At 54.0% G+C, this 21,348-nt stretch overlaps 7 protein-coding genes across 7 annotated transcripts; 4 read left to right on the top strand and 3 right to left on the bottom strand.

Moving 5' to 3' along the window:
• Window positions 1-442: 442 nt before the first annotated feature.
• On the top strand, window positions 443-1,015 carry B0T26DRAFT_741199 (ATPase, V1 complex, subunit F; the record flags this gene model as incomplete). The annotated part of the gene is made up of 4 exons (XM_060443938.1): window positions 443-499; window positions 564-599; window positions 667-804; window positions 875-1,015. The coding sequence occupies 4 exons, from the start codon at window positions 443-445 to the stop codon at window positions 1,013-1,015; spliced, it is 372 nt and encodes a 123-aa protein (XP_060296931.1).
• A 399-nt stretch (window positions 1,016-1,414) lies between these two features.
• On the bottom strand, window positions 1,415-2,077 carry B0T26DRAFT_647863 (ML domain-containing protein; the record flags this gene model as incomplete). The annotated part of the gene is made up of 3 exons (XM_060437945.1): window positions 1,415-1,522; window positions 1,586-1,802; window positions 1,875-2,077. The coding sequence occupies 3 exons, from the start codon at window positions 2,075-2,077 to the stop codon at window positions 1,415-1,417; spliced, it is 528 nt and encodes a 175-aa protein (XP_060296932.1).
• Window positions 2,078-5,660: 3,583 nt separating this feature from the next.
• Window positions 5,661-8,402, top strand: B0T26DRAFT_601495 (uncharacterized protein; the record flags this gene model as incomplete). The annotated part of the gene is made up of 1 exon (XM_060435746.1): window positions 5,661-8,402. A coding segment is annotated over one exon (2,742 nt), but the record flags the coding sequence as incomplete, so codon positions are not given.
• A 3,816-nt stretch (window positions 8,403-12,218) lies between these two features.
• Window positions 12,219-15,389, bottom strand: B0T26DRAFT_315121 (fungal-specific transcription factor domain-containing protein). Its single transcript, XM_060434342.1, has 3 exons — window positions 14,796-15,389; window positions 14,653-14,677; window positions 12,219-14,312 (listed from the first exon to the last, which is right to left on the bottom strand). The coding sequence occupies exons 1-3, from the start codon at window positions 15,218-15,220 to the stop codon at window positions 12,336-12,338; spliced, it is 2,427 nt and encodes an 808-aa protein (XP_060296934.1). The 5' UTR covers window positions 15,221-15,389; the 3' UTR covers window positions 12,219-12,335.
• B0T26DRAFT_315130 (uncharacterized protein) lies at window positions 15,181-16,151 on the top strand. The gene has a single exon (XM_060434343.1). It carries the CDS (start codon window positions 15,560-15,562, stop codon window positions 16,106-16,108), a length of 549 nt encoding a protein of 182 aa, XP_060296935.1. The 5' UTR covers window positions 15,181-15,559; the 3' UTR covers window positions 16,109-16,151.
• A 1,033-nt stretch (window positions 16,152-17,184) lies between these two features.
• Window positions 17,185-18,180, bottom strand: B0T26DRAFT_315153 (uncharacterized protein). The gene has a single exon (XM_060434344.1). The coding sequence runs from the start codon at window positions 17,836-17,838 to the stop codon at window positions 17,224-17,226; it is 615 nt and encodes a 204-aa protein (XP_060296936.1). The 5' UTR covers window positions 17,839-18,180; the 3' UTR covers window positions 17,185-17,223.
• A 341-nt stretch (window positions 18,181-18,521) lies between these two features.
• B0T26DRAFT_646935 (major facilitator superfamily domain-containing protein) lies at window positions 18,522-20,753 on the top strand (the record flags this gene model as incomplete). The annotated part of the gene is made up of 3 exons (XM_060437861.1): window positions 18,522-18,913; window positions 18,994-19,661; window positions 19,723-20,753. The coding sequence occupies 3 exons, from the start codon at window positions 18,522-18,524 to the stop codon at window positions 20,751-20,753; spliced, it is 2,091 nt and encodes a 696-aa protein (XP_060296937.1).
• Window positions 20,754-21,348: the final 595 nt, after the last annotated feature.

A 21,348-nucleotide genomic window follows, 5' to 3' on the forward strand; every position in this document is an offset into this window, starting at 1 on the left:
AGCTGTGCCAAAGTGTTGATTTCAGTGTTTACCTTTTTGCATGTTCGGAAACGAAGTTTTGGTAGGGCGTCATGGAAAATTGTTGCAGCAGGGATCCATAATGTGAGAAGAGCTCCCCCCAGCTCCACTGGCTAACCAACTAGGTCAGCACAGGCCTCTGGAATAGGCACCGCTGTTCTGTTACAGCCGCCTGCGCCGCCTGCCAAAGTGAACAATAGCCTGGGAGGGGTGCACCTAAAAAACAGTGGAGATTTAGTGGTGAGGTGGGAGTGGATACTAAACGGACTGGGCAGTTGGTTGGCCAGAGCCAGTGGAGTTGGAGCGGGAGACCAGACCTGGCTCAACAGAACATCAACGACAACATTCTTCATATCCGCCATCTCGCCCTGCCCACGTCTCCTCGTTAATCCTACTCTTACCGTGCTCTCTTGTCTGGCCCGACATGGCCTCGCAAGCAGACTCCAAGGACAGGCAGTTCCTGGCCGTGATTGGGGACGAGGTGAGGAATCCGAGAGACGTCGCATCCGGTCCTGAGCTGGCTGCGCTGACACTACTGGGGACAGGATTCCGTTACTGGGCTGCTTCTTGCGGGAATTGGCGTGAGTTTTCGATTGTCGGCCTCCTCACATATCCGAAAATGTCTAACTTGGGCCCCCCTCTTGATAGCATGTCACGGCGCCTCCAGACAACCAGAAAAACTTTCTGGTGGTTGACAGCAAGACCGACAATGCCACAATTGAGGCAACCTTCGAGAAGTTTACGGCGGAGAGAAAAGACATCGGGATAGTCTTGATCAACCAGCATGTTCGTTACCGCCAAATCTAGCGCTGTAGTATTCGGCTATTCATTCCCCTCTGACTAAAACATGGCACAGGTCGCCGATCGGATACGGCACCGAGTAGACACCTACACCGCAGCGTTTCCAGCAGTTCTCGAAATCCCGAGCAAAGATCACCCCTATGACCCAGAGAAAGACAGTGTCCTGCGGAGAGTTCGCCGGTTGTTTGGCGAATAGACCGCAACGAGCGAGATCCACAGCCCAGGAGAATCGATTGATTGCAAGAACTACCTTTTGTACTATGTAATGATTGTGCTGGCAAGCCGAGCGACATCGATCTCCCCAATTAGTCCGGGTCAAGCCTGGCAAACTCGGGTCGGAGACGCCGCGTCAGTGTCTGGTTTAATGCGTGTATTCCCTATAGCAAAGCCTTGGAACCTCGTAACCTCAAATATGCTGTATAGAAGTAAATGCGACCAGAATCAAACCCCCAAGGAACACCAATGACCCTATGAGAAAATCTCGTTGCAAGTTGCGCGCTCGCTCTCTGCCGTGCGAAGGGTACAATCTGGTTACGCCCTAACCGCACCAACACGCCCAGGCCGTGCTAACTCCTAAGATAAAGCAACTCGCCATTCAAAGATCAAAAAAGGACGATTTCCGAGCGAAATCAACCTTGGCAGTCAGGCAGGTGATGCGCTCATCATCCGCGGTGTACACATCGGCATCCACGACGTATTTTCCCTGCCAGAATCGTTAGAAAAGGATCAACAACATCGGTAACGGAATTAAAAAAAAAGGCCTTACTGGAGGGATCTCCTTGGGCAACTCGACAGTCTTGATGATGGAGATCTTGCCCTTCTCAATCGGGCATTCAAGGTCAACATTCTTTATCTCCGTGCAGAGGTCGGCCTGCGTGTTGATGAGACGGATGTAGCCGTATTTGACCTGGAGGTTTACGTATGCGCCCTCCTCAATGGTTTCCTTCACCGTGCCCGTGGCCTCGATGACCAGAGTTTGTCCACTGACCAAACAGTTGATGGTTAGCTTCGACTTCAGGCCACCCAAGAAACACTTTGCTCGAGATTGCACCTACGCCTCGGGGGGGTTCGGCGTCAGGATAACGCTGTCGATCGTGATAAGATCGTTGCTGCGGTCGCCTTCGCAGAACTTCAGAGGCGACTGACCGGGAACATCAAGATCATCGTCGGCGGCAATAGCGTGCTGCTTGTCGTCCGAGAAAATGCTGAGCGCGCTAGCGCCCACCGAGAGGAGAGCGAAAGCGGCGGAGAGCCTCATCGCGACGGTCGCTGGGAGGAAACTGGATGTTTGATGTGTCTATGGAACCCTAGAAGAAGATTGGAATTAAAGTCAAGCGATCGTAGACGAAGGTTGAGCTCGGTTCGATGGGGGTAAACGATTGACTAAGATCGATGAAGGCGAGATAGTACCGACAACGGGATGGGGCAAAGTCAAGCGGCTGTGCCTCGATCTCCACTGTTGGGCGACCTCTCCAGGCTCAGTGGACGTCATGGGGCGAGAGTGACGGCTTTGATTTGCTGCGCGTCCGAGTCCAGCCTCCCGAGGTGCAATCCACCCAATCCAGAGCGAGCAAGGAACTAGGCAGATCTGGGCGAACCATGTGAGCCAAAGTGGGGAACCTTGTGGCAATATCCAATCACAGCTGATGCTAGCTCCGAAACAAGGGGGTGACCCAGGAGCAGCCGCCCCGTGTGCATCACGGATGGCGACATTCGAGATATCAAGTCAACATCGAAGCTCTCACAGAACCGAGAAAGATTCCAAAGTCTGGTTGGCTTGAAAGACACCTTTCAAGCTTTTGTACACAACATATAGTCCAAACATTCCACTTTTGTTTGATATATCCGTCCGCACCATGTCGCACAGGACCGCTCATCTCGGGCATGAGACATTTCCAGGAAGTACCTGCTTTAGACGTTTGACGAGACACACGAGGCAGGTATCCGTCAGGTTGTTGGTTCTCAATAATACAGTAGGCACTTTCAATTGTGGGAAAGCAGGGTGTAGGTATGAGCCTTTGCATCACAGTTTGACACTCACGGATTCTTTCGCACGGTTTCCCGGCTTCTTGACGGGACTCGTCCGAATCCAACACAGCCGACAGGCCGGCTTCAAATGCTCCCCTCTAGAGGGGATACCTGCAATCTAATCCCTGAATGTTTTGTTACCGTGTTGCTTACAAAATCCAAGTGGCCTTCGCATCTTACAACTCGCCGTAAAGATTTTCCGCCAATGGAGGTAATAGCTATTTGAATCCCTATTCTATAATTATAGAGGTCTATTCCTTCTCTACAAATACGTATTAAAGACCTTTGACTAATTGAGGACGGCAACCTTCGTGACTCGACCGCGCTTCAAGTTGTGGGGCAAAGGCCGGGACTTCGGCTATTCTGCGAAGCATCGTTGTGATGTAACAAGATACATAAGCTAACGATTGGTAGTATAGCGCAAGGCATGGTTACACGTTATGCAGAGCAAAACATGAGCCCAATCAGGACCACAGTACACACCCGAGCGAGGAAGCAAAGCCCTGGCCCAAGGCAAAGTCGATGATGTGGTTGAGACCATTTCACAGGTCTGGTGCCGGAGCCGATGCCGTTGTGTTGCCGTCGCCGTACAAGTCCGCGAGCAAACGTTTGCCCACGAGCAAACAAGGTCTATCGACCTTTGAATACGCAGCCCATCGTTTATATTCACAGGAAGCCTCGCCGGCGACTTGGCAGCTTGCACGGCCTTATCAGACGGAGGGAAGACGAACATTACCCGAGTTTTGCCAGACCTCGAATTCACGACGGGAGCTAAGTCCACTTTGGAGTCGTTAGTCTTCCTTGAAAGCCATATTAGTCGTGTACGGAATAGATACGAATTAGGTACCTGTATTTCGAGGTACCTGTATTTCTGGAACACAATACGAATACAGCCCGGGTTTGATTCTGAGGTACCGAGCATCCGAGTTTGGTTCTGGAGAAAGCGATTTGGACAGGAAACGTGGAGAAGAGTTGATTATTTCCAACAACCTACCTGGAAGCCGCCTACCTGGAAGGCTTGAGAAAGTCTCTCGATATCTTTTCATTGTTTCTAATAAGTTGTTGCAGTCTGTCGGTATCACGCTAACAATTACCTAAGTCAGCGCTGAATTGTTCACGCCTGGGGCTGGCTCGCGCAGCGCTACCAAACCCAACTGACCAAAAGCCAGCTGGCTGTCGTGTCTCGGCCAGTGCACACACAGCTCTAACACTCATCAGGCGCCAGAAAATTGGGTCGGTTTAACGCCTGGCAAAAGCCCCCTTCGCCTCACCAGCTTTTATTACAGTTTTCCTGTTTCCTCTGCTGTCTCTTCTGCTCGGCTTTCACCTCGGACCCTGTCAGCGTCCCCTCACTCACTCAGCTTCATTTTGCTGGGCTTTCACACGTCCACGTCCTATTTTTATCTGCTGAAGCGTCTCCTCTCGAGGAACCCCTTTCGTCAAGGAGAATAGACCCGAGAGTCTATTCAGGTCGATACCACTCTCGGTTTGTGCACATCGTCCAAAACCCATACTATTTACTCTGAGATATATCTATCTATCTATCATGCACGAGGTGTGCAGACAGGATTGCTGACAGCGGGCGAGCAACCTCTCTTTTTTTCCCCGCTCTCGGCCCTTCCTCATTTTTCTCTTTTTTTTCGCGCTGGACTGCGCGCTCGGCTTTTTGGAGCCCTTTCTCTGGTGCAATGGCTGCAATGGCTGCCAACAGGCTCCGTGCCCCCGCTGGTTGCCTGCCTTCCCGCCAATCCGAAGCCGCTCTTAAAATCACCGATGCCCACCGCCTTTCCCTCGCTCTGAGTTCAGTGCCTCAGGCTCCCCTGCGTCCAACCTTCCTCCACGGGGGGTGTACTCGGGTACTCCCCCAAGGTTGGATGCTTTTGCTCATCGTTTCTTGGTGGACAATGCGCTAAAAGTACACTGGCTCAGAGGAAAGTCGCGGCGCATGTCAGCCCGCCTTCCCACTGCTCCCACCAGGACTTTTCGAGCTTTGCCCGCCCTCCCCTCTGCCTTGGCTTGATTGGCCCGTGCTCTGCGCGCCCCAGCGCCCCCCAGTCCCCAATTCTTTTTGGCACTCGGGGGGCTTGTCTGAACACGGCGAAGAAGCGCAGCGCAGCACTCTTCGTCCTCTCGTGTTGTGGGCCCCCTCTCTCTTGCTCTTTCCGCTCCTCCCCTTCAAACTCTTCCTCTCTTTATTCAATCCGCTTTTCGCGCTACCCACTATTCTCTTCGCACTCAACTTTTCCCGGATTCGAGTTGGATTTGGCCTTTTCACGCTCCGCGATTCAATCCGACCGACTCGAGTCCCTTTGTCCTCGAGGCGCATCACGTCTCGCCCCATTCCATTGTGTGCCGCCTCGGGCCCTCGGTGACCATCGCCACGTCTTTGGAGGTGAGGCGACCGCCGGCATCATTGCTTGATCTCTACCCACAGGCGCCTTGTCGCTCGAGTAATCCATCGGGTACCGGTCTGAGTGGTTCATTGGCTTTGGTCGGCGCGCTTTTAATACTCGACCGGCGACTTCCTCTTTACCGACGTGTCCTGACGCCGACACGACACGGCTCGACCGACCCATCCCCAAAGACGAACCTCCCTCTCCTCTGCACGGCCTCGAGCTGCTCAAACCCGACCAGCGCACACGAGCTACCCTGACGAATGACACTCTCGGCGTCGTCGCTGTTTATTGCAACGCATCCCGCCCTCCATCAACCGCGTCGAGCAGCGCGTCAGCATGCCCTTCAGGCCGGCGAGATAAACAATTTACACAATCCCCCGGACATCATACCGCCATCGCGAGGCTATTTTTAAGATTATGACAGACAAGCTGCCGCCGCTGTCGACGCCGATCGTGCCTCCCAGTCAGCCTCCCTTCTCCCTGCCGGCCGTTGTAACTGTTCGAGATGTATCTCGAAAGCAGGAGACTGTAGAGGAAGAGCCGTACACTATCAAGTGTATATGCGATTTTCCTGACGATGATGGGAACACGATCTATTGCGAAAAATGCGACACGTGGCAGCACATCGAGTGCTACTACCCTGACAATATCGAAGACGCTCTGCGCGAGGACTTCTCTCATTCTTGCGCCGAGTGTCAGCCTAGGTCGCTCGACCGACAGCAGGCTATTGAGCGACAAAAGGCCAGAACTACGGCTGTACCTGTTGTCGAAGAAGAGGCGGCCGACAAGAAGCCAAAACGTCCGCCTTCGAAGAGCCACAAGAAAAAACCAAAACCGACAGATCTGCAACTAAACGGCCACCATGCAGCACCCGAAACCGCGAAACAGCACAGCAGCCCTCACGACTCCATACCCCCTGCCAAAAAGACAAAACATTCCCACAAACCCACTCAATCGATCTCGCAAGCGCCCAAGCGCAGCCCCTCATATGGGAATGGGAACACAAGAGTCGGCCATGGCCACCCTCCAAGTCCTGCCAACACTCCGCCAGACCTGCCGGATGACTTTGAGATCCACACCTATTCTTCCGGGTTCCTCTCCCTTTACAATGGCCAGGCTGTCCAGGTCATTCAGACAAATAGCTTTGCCAGTCTTCAGGTGTCCAATACCATGTCGGAGTGGTTACGCGACCCCGAGAAGATGAAAAAGGAGACCGGCTTGGCCTACGGCGATGTCTTTCAAAAGTTGCCGACAAATGTTGATTCCTTGGGGATATCACTGGAAATAGAGCACAAAAAAAAGTCTCTTTCGCCCAACACCGTTCTCCACTGGCAGTGTCTGAAAGCACCGTCGGCGATTGAAAAGGACGTTCCGCTTATGGAGGTGAACGGCCAAATCGGATTCCAGGCTAGCTACTGTGCCGACCCCATCAATCGGTGGAACGAGCTCACGTCTCCTCTCCCCTTCGTTTTATTCCACCCGATGCTCCCGCTCTACATCGATACGAGAAGGGAAGGGTCCGAGGCCAGACTCGTCCGCCGCAGTTGCAGACCGAATGCCCAACTCGAGACGTATCTTTCCGACGGTCGGGAATACCACTTTTGGCTGGTGAGCGACCGGCGCATTGCGGCAAAGGAACAGATTACGATCCCGTGGGACTTCCGCTTTCCAAAAAAAGATAAGGATAGAATGCTTCGCATTCTAGGGCTGGGCGACGACGAGTCAGGCGCGCAACCTGAACCCACCCTTGACGAATCGGAGTATCAAAAGCTCACCAGCTGGGTCCACCTTGTTCTTTCGGAACATGGAGGCTGTGCCTGCACTCTTGGGCCAGAGTGTGCGTTTGTTCGGTTTCACCGGAACTACTTCAACAAAACGCAAATGCGACCAAACCCGCCCAAAAGCAAGAAGCGCAAGCCCAAGACGCAACACAACATTTCACCTACGAGTACGGGACATGCCACAAACAGTCGGGCTGCTAGTGAAGGCCATTTGGAGGATGTCCCCGAAAATGACGGCCGATCCGTTTCAGGTTCCTCTCGAAGCAAACCGCCCAGTCGCGACATGACTCCCACAGCCCGCCAGGGCTCGTTTGACCAACTCGGTATATTGACCGAGCCTACCGACAGGGACAAGCGGAAGGTGACAATGATTGAGGACTCGTTTCGGCGCATGGAGCAGCAACATCAGCCGCCTCGAAGTAAAAGGAAACGGGTATCTGACGGGACGGGCTCCAAGGTCAAGTCGAATAAGCCCAGCTCTGCGACGCAAACACCAACGCTCTCCTCCAACGGGTTCTCCGAGCGCTTGTATGTCGATGTCGGGACTTCTAGGAGCAAGTCAGGGTCGCCATCAAGCGCCATTTCTCCCCATAATATACAATCCACCGCGAAGCCTGAGTTGACATTAGGGTCGGTTCCACTGGCGTCTCGCCAGACATCTGTTGGGTCTCTCGGGAATTATCGCGATGCTGCAGTGCAGACAGAACCCGAGGATAAAGCATGGTACAAGGAACCAATCCCGATAATCACAACGAAGCGAAGAATTGTATCTTTATCGAAACGGCTTTTAGACAGCCGGCATCGCCTTCGCTTCGACAGCGAGAAGAGTTGCAAGTCGCAGGTGCCAGAACCTAACGCCACTGTCGCCGCAGTGGACGCCATCAACGCCGCCGAACAAAAAACGCCGTCGTCACCAGCAGTTGGGAAGGATTCTGAAAGGACTGACACGACGGAAACCCAGGTTGTCGCCAACGCCGATGATACCCCAATGCCTGATGCGCCTGTCGTAGCACAAACGCTTTTGAAACTGAATGGGCTACCCTCGATAAGCTCGATCAAGAACAAATCCCCCGAGTTGCGAGTGCAGATGCCACCTGTACCGGGCTTTGGAGGCATCGGTTCGGGGCCTTCGACGGCTACAACGCCCTTGTCTGCTGGAGGCGCTGTGGTTCAATCTCCGTTTTCGGCTAGTACCTTTGCGAATCCGTTTGTACCGTCACTTGCCAACGGGGTTGCGGCGACTCCAAGCCCTGTTAAGAAGAAGCTGAGCCTCAGCGACTACACCAAGAGCAGAATGAATAAGGCGGCAGCGGGTCGGCCAACCATTGGCACGACGATGCTGAAGCCCATGTCCAACTCGGAAGATCCGAAATCTGCCACTAGTATCGACAACGGTGGCGCGTTGGATTCCCCGACGGCGGAAAAACTTAATGACGTGATGAACTCGACGTCGACACCTGTGCCTGCTACAGTTACTTCGACGAATGGCTCTTTGTAAGATATATAGACGACACTCTTCCCATGTATGGTATATGGTTGTAATGGTTGGGGTCGGGCGAGGCTTTGGGGATTTTTTGCGATGGAGCGATCAGCTTCGGACTCCGTGGCTCGTTCCATGATGATTAGCTTGGCGTTTGGTTGTTGTTTGGTTTTGCGGGGAACTCGGGCCTATATGGCTTATCTTTATTCTCTTTCTTACTTTTTATTGTTACAAAATGGCGGCTGGTGACACATTTTTAATGGGGCGTTGGGGGACTGACCGGTTGGAAGGAAAGCGAGAGCAAGGACGGTTCTTGCTGCAATGGGTATGGGGATTTATGGTCTGGGAAGTGATGCGGCGGCTGGTCGTCCATGAAAGGGGACAGACACCTTGGTTGTAGGAAGGGGATTCAAAAAGGGATCGAATGTCTCCAGCGTCGGTGCTTTCGTTTGAGTCTCTCATGACTTTGGCAGCAACAGACCTTTGCTGTTGCTGTTTCTCCGGGAAGGAATGAAATCTCGAGTTCTTTTTTCTGCTCTTAAGAAGAGAAAGCGTTGCGAATTTCTTTCTTTTTGGATAATGGTAGGTTGTCAATAGTGTACGACTCTTGTTGCCGTTATTAGGATTCCCTAATGTACATGTGAAGTCGATGACGCATAATCATCATAATAGACAGGCAGTGGAACTACCGCAGTTAGGTGGTTGGGGTGGCAGCGAACGAAGCGGCAATGATATCTCATTTTAAACGCCTTTGGTTTGTTGGTTTCTTTGGGCACACTTGTGTGAACCTGGTGTTGGCATCTGTTTTGGCCCGCTCTTGTTCGGTAAAGGAGACTCTGCAAGGAGGGCCATAGGAGGACGTCCGACAGGATATGATAATGGTATAAGTGTATGAAGGAAGCGTGCCGTCCATTCGACTGCACTCAGTCGGTCCCTTGGGTTTCCATCTTGGTCCTTTTGTAATGCCTGCCACAGAGGAAAACAAAGAAGCGAGGAAAGGTCTAGACAACAAGATCAACACGGTACAGCATCATTTGAAAGACTGTCGGGTATTGTTGGCTGTGCGCGTGTTGGGGAAACACAAGAAATAATCAGCTGAGACATGAGTAGAGATAAAATTCCGCTATATTGAGATCACAGGGAAAAGAATGAGAAGAAGAAAAAGGGAACTTTCGAGGGTGTGCGTGTTTGACCGCTGTTGTCTTGATCCGCCACTTGAGGAAGACTTGGGGAAGGAGGAAATAATTGCGATACCGATTGTGCTTGTACGGATAGAGCTACCGCATCTGCGTGCGCTCCCGATGAAACCAGACACCAAAACGATGGGGAAAGGGAGGGAGGGTTGGTTGATTGATTGATTGCTGGCGAGGATAGAAAAAAAAAGGCCTTTCTCGCTCCAGGATGCATGCTCCTTTGTCTTGCACTGACTAGGGAGTCTGACTGACTGAGTGGCTGGTTGGTGCTGACTGACTGCCTTTTTTTTGTGTCGAATTGACGGAAAAGGACATTGTTGCCTGACTGAAAGAAGGCCGAGCGCTGGCCTCTACTGTACTAACAACATGCAAGACAGTATTTCTTGCGTTCTGCTTACCTTCAGCCAGGCGCTGCCTATGAGGAAAAGGTTATTAGAAAGTGAGCTAGTTGTGATGTTTATTTATTTACGCACCTATTGCTGAACAAAACCTTGGTTTTGCTGATGGTTTGTTGACATTGCCAAGGTTGCCGCCTTCTCAGAACCCTCCCTCGTGACTTGGATAAAATCAGGCCAGTATTGGTGGTGCTGTTGTCAGGCAATCAGTTGTGGCGGACAGACCACCGAAAGAACACTCGCAGCGAAGGCGACCTGACGCCCGCCCGTGGGGTGGATATATCACGACTGGCTCTATGCTTGTCCAAAAACCGACTTCCGTTTCAGCATACACACAGGTGAATTCCTGAACCTGCCACAAAAGCGTGGACTCGAGTTTCGCAGAAACGGATATAGTTGTTGTAATTAGCAGCGGGCGGTACGGATAGCGGCGAGGAGTTTTTTTTTGTCACACAGGCTTCCGTTTTCCCTCTGCCATTTCATCATTTAACTTTTATCCTTTTTGTCTGTGTTGTTGCTGCACCCACCCACCTCACCCATCCGTTCATCATCCTCTTCGTTTCAAAACGGGGCATAAATGGAAAGCGCACCTAAAGCAGAACATATCCAATAATTCGCAGCCAACCAACAACACAGTTCCAGGCTAAAAAGACCGGTACCAGGTGATCATGCCGTCCATCATTGGAGAGGGAATAACAACAGCCCCGAGTCCCGACTGCTCCCCCCCCCCCAAAAAAAAAGGCTCGGTACCGTCGAGACACCCGCTGGGATCCGGCGTGTGTGGCTGGCCCATGTCCCGAGAGAGGCACCTGCCGGGCTACCCTTATTGCCTTCCATTGCCCGATAGAAAACTGTAATATAAATAAATATACAAAAAAAAGCACATAAATAAACATCCACGGCACGGCGGTCGGCGAAAAGAGTGCCGACTTTCTTTATTCTTTGTTTGGTCTTGTTGGTACTCCGTTTTAGTCAAAAGAAAAAGTTGAGAATAAAATACGATTTGGCCGATGGAGAATCGACACGGGAATACGCAGCAGCCCAAGAATCTGGGAATGGGAGCACGGAGGCTACCTCGAGCGCCTGTGCTGTGTCTTCTCACGCCTTTGATCATTCGTCAGCGCCTGACTTTTGCATCATGCAATTCCTTCATAAAATGTAGGGATGTACATAATAAAGACACCACCTATAGATAGATACCTCACCTTACCTAGCTTAGCTTCTCTCAAATGTCGAGAGAAAGAGAGGTATGGCTTCCACACACTAGATATGTAAGGTATGTGATGCGCGATTGCAGCAACTGCCCGAGCACCCGAAGACGCCTTGGGAGACTGCAGCAAGCAGTGGCACATACGGGCATGCGTGATACATATACACCGTCTCGGTAGCCCTACGGAACTCCAACCGCGTAAAAGTGACGGTACTGAGCCCAGAATAAAATAAATAAAATGAAATAAAGTCTCAAAGACACCTTTCGGGCACATGTTTCCAGAATAAGAGGTGAAAAATGGAGAAAAAAGGAAAAGGGGGCACTGGTTTATACATAATTAAATATATAGGTACTAATCCCATCTGCACACACGCCATCCTCCCATTATCTACCGCTTGTATCGTATCGAAAACCACCTACCTACCTATCTAGAAAATGAGTAGTCCATGTTGAATTCCTCCTCTTCATGACATAACAAACATACGCATATATTAAAAGGAAAAGGAAAAGGAAGAGGAAAAAAGGGGACACAAAACTCTTCTCGTGGTATCTCTTTTTGAACATCCCGTAAACGATCTGGATGATAATAATAATAATAATAGTAGTAGTAGTAGTAGCTGAGCGACCGACTGGCTGGCTGATGTGTGTGGTATATTTAACGACAGAAAAAAAGGAAATGGAGTGTATATTGCGAGACCACGCTTTTTCGTAAGGGAAAGGGGAGAGAATAGAACAAAAAATAGAAAAACAAGATAAAACCACTTGACAATACCCCTAGACTTGTGCGCCAAACACGCCATATAACGCCACTCATATGAGACAAAACATTTCGCCAGCACGAACCGTCATGACAGTCGTCATTAGAACCCCCTAACCTCGACAACGGACCCCTTCCCACTTTTCCTCCCTCGCCCCCACCCCAGACCCTCACATTTTCCTCGAAATATGCAACTCTTATAAAGTGCCTGCAAGATGCAGATAAGCGCTAGGCGTGACCGTGAGTCGTAGTATATATGTAGGCGTATATGTCATATTATTGGGGGCCGCCTCCGCCCTGATGTGGGAGAGGTTGCGAATAGAGATGGGGTTGGAACCCCCCGAAGGAGCTGTATTGCACCAAATAGTTCCAGTCCATCTGTCCAAAGTCGACATCCTGCATTGACGTGTCGAGCAACTGGTTCACCCCGTCAAAGTTCTGGAACATCATATTGTCGTTCATCATCATGTTCTGGTTGTTGGAGTTGCCCATGTGCGCTGTTGACTCGGCCATGGGCTTGCCATGGTACATGCCAGCCGACGGGGCAGAGTTGGGCTCGGCCTGAACATTGACATTGGCGTGTAATATTCCCGAGCTAGGCGGGGCAGCCGGGGGTGCGGGGCCAGGCATCTGTGTGCTGCTTGGTGCTGCTCCGGCGGTGCTGCCTGTCGGTGCCGGGGTTGGACGCTTGTACCGCGAGACGGTATTGCGCAGCAGGGTGACAATCTTTGGCGTCGGGAGGTGCCGGCCCAAATGCAACTCGGCAGCTTCGCGCACGTCCCAGGCCTTGACGAAGAAGTGGCCGAGAAGGATATGCATTGGCGAGCGCAGATTGCGCGTAAAGCCACGGTGCTCGCAGTTCTCGACCATGACGTTCCAAGCGCGCTCGCACAGCTCACCAGTCGGCCGTTGCCGCAGCTCCGACACAAGGAATATGTATGCTGGCAGGGGGAAGTGCTGGTATGTGTACCACCGGAACCCCTGCAGCGTATCGTCCGTCTGCAGGTGGTTATCAAGCTCGACCATCCGGATAGCCTCGATAAAGAGGTTATCGCGGTCGGTGGGTTCTACCGTCTCGGCGCTAACCCCCCTACAGAGGAAGTCGACAACTCGCAACTTGCTCAGGGCTTGCTGCGTCATGAGTAACGTAAAGAGGTGTAGTGGAATCTTGTGGTCGCATTGCTTGAGATAGTACGTCTCGATGTAGGTGCAGAAGCTCTCGAGATCGTGTGGTAGGTTCTGGTTGGCCACATGTGTTACGATGTCTGGGGACGACGGTGACGGACTGTATTGCACCCGGGGCTTGTTCAGGTTGCTGGGAGCGCCCGGCGGAGTGGCAGGCTGCTGGCGAACGCCGTTGGGCGCGGCGGCGACGGTAAGCTCGACGCGGGTAAGGCAGAAGAGCATCTCCGTAGGGCCAGGATACGCGGCCGGGGGTTCCTTGGCATGAACGTTGAGGTCCGTGTCGTTGATGTTGAGAGGGAACCGGCTGTCGCCGCCAGACGTGGACAGGGCAGTGATGGAGGAGCCCGTGATCTCGGCAATCCGCTTGTCGAATATGACAATTTGCCACCAGAGCCGCCTCCGCTGCTCCGTCTCAAAGGGTGGAAGGTTGTACTGCGTCCCGTCCCGATGGATCCCTATCCGGGTGGCAATCCGGACGGCAACCCCAATCAGGCAGAACAGAGATCGCGGGTCTACATATGGCCGGGCGCAGAGCTGGGGACCGTCAGCGCTACCGGGGCTAGATGCTGCCCAGCGGAGGCTTACCAGATACAGGAACAGCGCTTGCAGGACCGTCAACTCCGTGGATCGCATGAAACCGGCATTGACGAGGGCCTGCTGCGTGGCGTTGTGGTACTTGGCCAAGAGGACCGCCTTGTCTTCAGCAAAGGTGCTGTGGACCTCGTCGTCCGTCATGGAGTTGATGGCCGAGAAGTAGATGGAAAACATCAGGGCCTCGAGCGGTTTGGAAATCTTAGCCGTGTTGGCCCCGGCAGAGATGATCTGCGCCTGCAGGGTGGAGATGTGGCTGATCTTGAGCAGCGGGTTGACATTGTTGATATATATTTGCCATAGCTGGAAGATCTGGATTGCTGACGGGTGGGCGTTGGTGACGCTGGACATGGTGCCGCCGACGATGAACGGAAAGCCGTCGTTGTTTTCAAACATGGTGTCGTAGGCATGATGAAGCGTTGGGCCCTCATACTCCTCATCCGAGGAGTCGTGGAGCATCTCATCCGTAGCCCGATACTATTGGACGAGGCACAGTTAGACGCCATCAGCAAGATAAACGCTACAAATATGCAGGTTCTAGTGTTTGATATCTTTTACGTTCCCGCTAAGACGGGGGGGGTGCGGAGGGTCTACACGGCGAAGCGGTCAGATGTGACGGAGGGGGCGTGGGGCGGCGAAACATGTGGAGACACGCCTGGCCTCCGTGGGGCCGCCCCGTGAACGAGTGGGGAGAGCAAGAACTAGTAGAAAGACTAGGAGGGATGGGGGGAGGGGGAGTGTGTATGGATACGCCGGGAAAGGGACGGGATGGGGGGGAGGGTAGGGGAAGAGATGAGACGGGCACAGTTAAACTCACGTCTTTGTAATAGGGGTACCATTTTCTGCAAGAGTAAAGTGTCAGTCAGCCTCAGCTCGTCGAGGGGGGTGGGTAGGGGGGAAGGTAAGAAACAGATTAAAGGGCGAGCAGCGAGGGGGTACGGAGTCGGAGTATGTACTGACTTGTCATGGGACTGGTCGGGCGTGTGATTATCGGCGGCGCTCGAGGGCGACGTCTTCAAGCCGCTGAGGTCCTGCTCGAGGTCGGCCACGTCGTCGGCGTGGTCGAGGGCCTTGAGGTCGTGGGCGATGGGGTCGAAGTTGACGCCATGCTGGGAGAGCAGCGACTCGTACTTGCGCAGACGGTCGATGAGGTCTCTCTCGTGAGGCTTCTTCTTGCGGCGGCGGGGCGGTTGGGGTGGAACAACACGGCACTCGACCTGGGCCTTGACGCAGTTGGCGCAGGGCTTCTGCTTGTCGCAGCGAACCTTCCGTTGTTGACATAGGACGCACGAATGGCCCCGCGTAAGCTTCATCACCGATTGCTCAGCGACAGGGAGCAGCCGCTGGGGCGACGGCGGGCGGTCGAACGACAACTCGGACGCCATTGTCAATATGTACGTTAGGGCGTGTACTAGATGACTAGATGCTGCGTCGTCGGTCGCGGACACCTAGGCCAGCCGCTCGGGTCCGAGGGGGGGGGGGTAGGTTGGCGTGGGGAACTGGGGATGTGGTTCAGGTTCAGGTTCAGGGCTAGGGCAGCCAACGGCGGCATCCACATCTAAGTCCACACCACATCCACCTACTGGACAACCTAGGCAAGCAAGGCACCGCACTGGCTAGGTTCTGGGATTCTGGGATCTGGGATCTCGCGCGCCAGAGGGGCCCAATGACCGGTTGGACGGGGCAGAGCCGCAAGACGCCGGCCCAGGGATTTTCTTTGGCTAATGGGCCAAGGCGGTTTGCCGTTTATTGCGTCCGTTCGCCTGTCGCGCGTCCTCCCTCTGCTGCTGCTGCTTGTTGCTGCGGCTACGGCTGCGGCTACCGTTGCTTCTGCTGCTGTCGGGTTTTCTCGAAGCAAGTACTCCGTTTTCCGCACTAATGTTGCTGCTGCCGTTACTGCTATGCACGAGCCGGCGAGCCAAATGGCTGCTAGCAAGCGATGTGGGATTTGCGCCAGGGAACCAGAGCAGCGATGCGAGGCGAGCGGGGACCCGAACGGGATCTCAAAGACGCAGAACCCGACCGACTGCTCGCTCGCTCACTGGTCCGACAAGCGTTCAAGCGCGCCTGGCCTGGTTCAAAGAAGAGCAGCAAAGCTAAGCAACCTAGGCCGACCGCAGGCAACAAGAAAAAATGGCAGGCAACACGGGTACCGCGCGCGCGCCGGTGCTCCGAGTTTTCGTTCGCTGCGGCTGCGGCTGCTGGATGGCTTACAGACAAGGTTGGATAATAGCGAAAGCGTCGATCGTCAGAATTGGGCTCGCCCCGACTGACAGTGACAGCTGACGGCTGACAAGACAGACCGACAGGTAGTAGACAGACAGGACTTGGGCCCAAGGGCGGGCGTGGCGTCAACAGCTTATGCGATGCGGGTCTCGAAGCTTTTGGCCACCCCCGGAATTGGGAATGCGTGATAATAATTCGCAGGCGACACAAGAAAGAAACGAGGAGGTGAGGAGAAAGAGACAGACAAGGCGCCCACGCCCGCGACAGCCGGCGGCAACCTACCTACCCCCCTCCCTCCAAGAGGGAAAAAGCCCAAGCCCAGGGCAGCCCCCAGGATACCCAAAGAAGGCTGCTGGCAGCTCCCACAAATAAAACAGCAAGCAAGCACACACGCACACACACACAACACAATAGGGTAGGTAGGTGAGAAAAAGGCGCGAGCCTGACAAACCTGGAACCCTGGGCGCCCAGGGTTGCTGGTTGCCCGCCGCCCCCAGATCCTACTCCTCCAAGCTCCACACTGGGCAAGACTTGTTGCACTCGTCGAAATCCATTGGCGCATTTTCCCAGGTTTGGAGAAACCTGGTTGGGGGAGGCGGGAGCTTGGGAAGGAGGGGGAGCGACTTGAAGTAGCGAAAAGAGGGGTGCATTGGGGGCCGTGAGACAGGTGTAACAGATAAGACGTTGCCAAAGCAAAGGAAGCTCCTTCCCTCGAGCCGTTAGCGGAGCTAGCAGCTGGCAATTGGCAGCTGGCTGACGACTATAGTACTAGTAGTGCCAGCTCTCCTTTGTGCTCTTCACACTGTTTCTACCATCCGTAATACGTAGTGCTGGCTTTAGAGTATCCGTAGCTTACATAGTATGTATCCGTATCCGTATTTTGGCCAGTTAGGAATAGCGGCATAGGTGTACATGCTGGGAGCAAAGCAAAGCTTGTCGAAACTTGGCATTGAGGCAGGAGCTGCTGATATTCTGGTTAGCTCGGGGAGGAGGTTCGACGAAGGTGTGCGGCGATTTAGGTGGTCGCTCGGGACCGAGGCGGGCGTTCCTCCCCCGGCCTTGGGATCTGCACCTAGCGCATGAGCTGGAGTCGGAAAACGGAAAGAGCGCTAGGCCGCGATGAGACGGTCTTCAACGGTCCGACGACGCGACAGAAAAAGGACTAGCGGCCCTCAGGCGGCGCGCCGTTTTGGCTGGGACCAGCACGGGCACGGCGAGGTTTTTTGTACAGTTGGGCACGCTTGTTGTCTTGGTAGACGAACCAATCGGGCGGGGTTTCAATGGCTTGAACTAGCGCCAGTTTAGGCTTGCTGAGGCTTGCAGGGGCGGGCGCCGGATCCGATGGGGAAAGTCCACTCTCGCAATACGGACGGATACCTTGACGTCCACCTTTTGCCCTTTCAATATCCATCCATCCACTCATGGGTGAGGGAGATCTGAGCCAGCCAGCACTCGCCATGTCCGACGCAGCGAATTTGGAGGCGGCCCGGATAGATTGCTGCTGGGTTGCTGCCAGATTGCCTCGGTCTTCTTTTGTCTGTCTTCCCAAAGCACCTCGCCGTCCAACTTGAAGCTCCGCCCGCCAGGTACGATGGAAGACGAGCATGCGCGGCGTGTTCGTGTGCTCTACTGGACGTCTTACCACGAGCAGTAGTAACAGAGGCCCTTGTCCTTGTCCTTGTCCTCGTCTTGGCCCTCGCCCTCCTCCTCGCCCTCGTCTTCGTCCTCCTCGCCGTGTTGGTGTTGGTGGTGGTGTTTGTTGCATTTTGCCATTCATCCACGCTATATAACACACACGGCGTCACCACTGAGGCCCGCCTCTGCCTTCGCTCTGCTTTTGGAAACCTCTCCTGGCGACCCCCCCCCGTGATGATTTTCAGCACAGCCAGCACATTCCATGTCCGCCCGTCGCTGTGTTTCGCGCTGTCGTCCTCCCGGCCGTGACAGGGAATCCCAACATAAGACATTACCGAGTTGTAGCCTGTTGATTACTGGGTGGTGGCTTCCGTCCGGTCTCTCTGCTGAAGGTGGCTCGACGGGGCTCTTCCATCTTCTGGGCTGTGTCTCCCCACTCAATAGAGTGCTGCATATTCTTCTTCCGCATACCTCGCAGTGACCTGGGTGTCTGAGGTGTTTACGTACATTACTTCGACCTGAGGTGGCTACTTTACGGTTTTACCTGCTAGGGCGTGAGAGACGCCGTCGGAGGTCTCACTTGGTGCCGTTTATTAACGAGACATCGCTGCCCTTTTCTCCCTCGCCTCGCTTCGGCTTGTATTTCTGTTCTGCATCCCCTTTCCCCCCGTCCGCCCACCCGCTCTCCTCCCATTCCGAGGACCAGGACCTGGACCTGGACCTGGATTTGGATTTGGAACCAGGCCACACAGTCCAGCCCGCCTCCATCAACTTGCTTCTGGCATACGGTATTCAAGTCGAGCGAGAAGAGCCTCACAGCCCTCGATGGCCGGCGCCGCCGCCCCTGCCGTCTCGCGTTCGACGACATCCCTGGACAGTGGCCACTCGGATCACATTCTCCGGGCAGACAACACGGCAGAGATGAACGACGTGGAGAAACTCTCGCCCGCCAGGCCTGGAGGAGGACCGCTGGGCCCCAGCCAGGACGACCTGTTCCAGCCCAGGAGCGTCCGGTTTTGGCTGACGCTCCTGTGTAACTTCCTCGCCCTGTTCCTCGTGGCACTCGACCGGACCATCATTGCAACCGCCGTGCCTCGAATTACGGACGAGTTCCAGAGCCTAGGTGACATTGGTTGGTATGGGTCCGCCTACATGCTCACCACGGCATGTGCCCAGCTTGTCTATGGCCGCATCTACAAGTTCTACGACATGAAGTGGTAAGTCAGGTTCCACGTCACGTCCTGGCCTGTGCTACTACTCCCGTGTGTGTCTGGTGCTGAGGCTAACCCGACGGCAGGACTTTCCTCATCAGCATTGTCGTCTTCGAGATTGGCTCCGCTATCTGCGGCGCGGCTCCCTCTTCCATAATCTTCATCGTCGGCCGCGCCATTGCTGGCTTGGCGTCGGCGGGCATCTTCTCGGGATGCATGCTTATCATGATCCCCATGATCCCGCTCCATCGTCGACCAGCTTTCCAGGGTCTTTTCGGCATGGTCTTTGGCATGGCTTCGGTCATGGGCCCCTTAATTGGCGGAGGCTTCACCAGCGGTGCATCATGGCGCTGGTGCTTTTATATCAACCTCCCCATCGGCGCCGTGTCGCTGGCGTTCATGATACTCTTGTGGAATCCGCCGAAGGAGAAATATGTGCCCGCCACATTTACACAACACGTCAAGCGTCTGGACCCGATAGGCATGTTCTTTCTCCTCCCGGGCGTTGTCTGTCTCCTGCTCGCTCTACAGTGGGGAGGCTCGACCTACGCCTGGAATGATTGGCGCACCATTTTGCTTCTCGCCCTTTTTGCTGCCTCGACCACCGCCTTTATTGCTGTCGAGATCTTGAAACCTGATACGGCCATGGTTCCTGCGCGTGTGATTACGCAGAGGAGTGTTGCTTTTGGCACATCCTTCACTTTCTTCCTTGCTGGATCCATGCTTATGATGGTCTACTACGTGCCGATATGGTGTATGTATATTCGTTCTGGTTTCTGTTCTTTGTCCGCGTGTGCTGACCAACACGCCTCTAGTTCAAACCGTCAAGCAAGCCGATCCTATTAGGTCGGGGATCTACACCTTGCCCCTCGTACTGAGCCTCGTCGTATCGAGCGTTATCGCGGGTATCGCCACGCAGAAGATTGGCTACTATGTGCCCTCTATGCTCCTCGCCCCTTCGATCATGTCGGTTGGAGAGGGGCTCATGACCACGTTCAACCGTGACACGCCCGCGTCCCACTGGATCGCCTTTCAGTTTCTAGCGGGATTTGGGCTTGGGTTTGGCATGCAGACGTCGGGTTTAGCCATTCAGACCGTGCTCCCTAAAGAGGACATGAGCGCTGGGATTGCCATCAACTTCTTCGTCCAGCAAATGGGCGGTGCTGTCTTCACGTCGGTCGGCCAGTCGATTCTCAGCAACCTGCTCGTCTCGCGACTGTCGGGCATCCCCGGATTTGATCCCAAAGCCATCGTCAACGAGGGCGCAACCAATCTGTCGCTAGTTGCCCCGCCCGAGTTCTTTGACCTAGTCATTGATGCGTACAACTACGCGTGCACGCGCATCTTTACGGCTTCCATGGGTCTGGCATTTGCCTCGTTACTCTGCGCGTTTGGCATGGAGTGGCGGAGCATCAAGAAGGGCAAGAATGGCCAGAGCCCACAAGGGGGTCCCCCTGGAGGCGGCCCTCCCGGGGTTACCGACGGTATTCAAATGAGTGGCAACGTGAGCGGTGCCAGTGAAGAGCAGTTGAAGGAGGGGAAGAAGAGCGAAGAGAAGAAGAGCCGGCGAAGCAGTATGCACGAAAGTGCGAGACGCAGCAGCACGAACGACAGTGCGAGGCGGAGCAGCACACAGGAAGGGCGGAGGCCTGCTGTTTTGACAAAGCCTCGGCCTGTCAGTGAGCGGAGCTCGGTGCGCTACAGCATGTCGGCCGCTGAGGATAAGAAGAGGATCTCTGTGCCGCCCGAGGCCGGGTCCCGAAGCTCAAGCTCCAGCCTTCAGAAGGAGAAGGAGAACAACGAGATACCTCTCGAAAGAGCGGATTGGGTAGGTAACGCCCTGTAGAGACCATGACACGGAAATACCAGCGAGCAATGGTGGGAATCACATAGATATATCGTGAGGATTTGGGACTTGAAATGAACACTTCGTCCATGTATTTAGCCACGGCGTTTGGTGGTGTCGGGAAAGGAACACACACATGGACGGGAGCATGAGAGCTAATAGAGATTGCCGCTCTTGGGATACGGACGGGCCCGGACCCACGTGGGTTTCTGGCATAACAAGAATCACCAAGTCTTATCGGGGAGATCTGATCTCGTCACCTGGTTTTACTCTTAATGCAGATAATGATATGACAACAGCGCAAGCTTTGGGCCAGTCTTTGCCGCCGAGGTGCTCTGTGATTCTTTAGAGCCCGTCTAGTACTTCTTGTGGATAGAACGGAACAAAGATTGAACGCCCTGAAGTCTTTTTTCTTTCCTTTTTTCCTCCTCGGTAATACATCTATCAAGGCATCTATGCTGTATACAAAAATGAGGTGTAACCAATTCATCTCCCCATTCTCACTGGTAAAAGAATGCAGGAAGGAAAACCAATGCAGAGATACAGGTAGCCAATCTACCTATACTATATAGTATTGGAGGAACCCAGCTGTAGA

This window comes from Lasiosphaeria miniovina (genome assembly GCF_030549165.1).
Source record: "Lasiosphaeria miniovina strain SMH2392-1A chromosome Unknown B0T26scaffold_4, whole genome shotgun sequence".
NCBI classification, from domain to species: Eukaryota; Fungi; Ascomycota; class Sordariomycetes; order Sordariales; family Lasiosphaeriaceae; genus Lasiosphaeria; species Lasiosphaeria miniovina.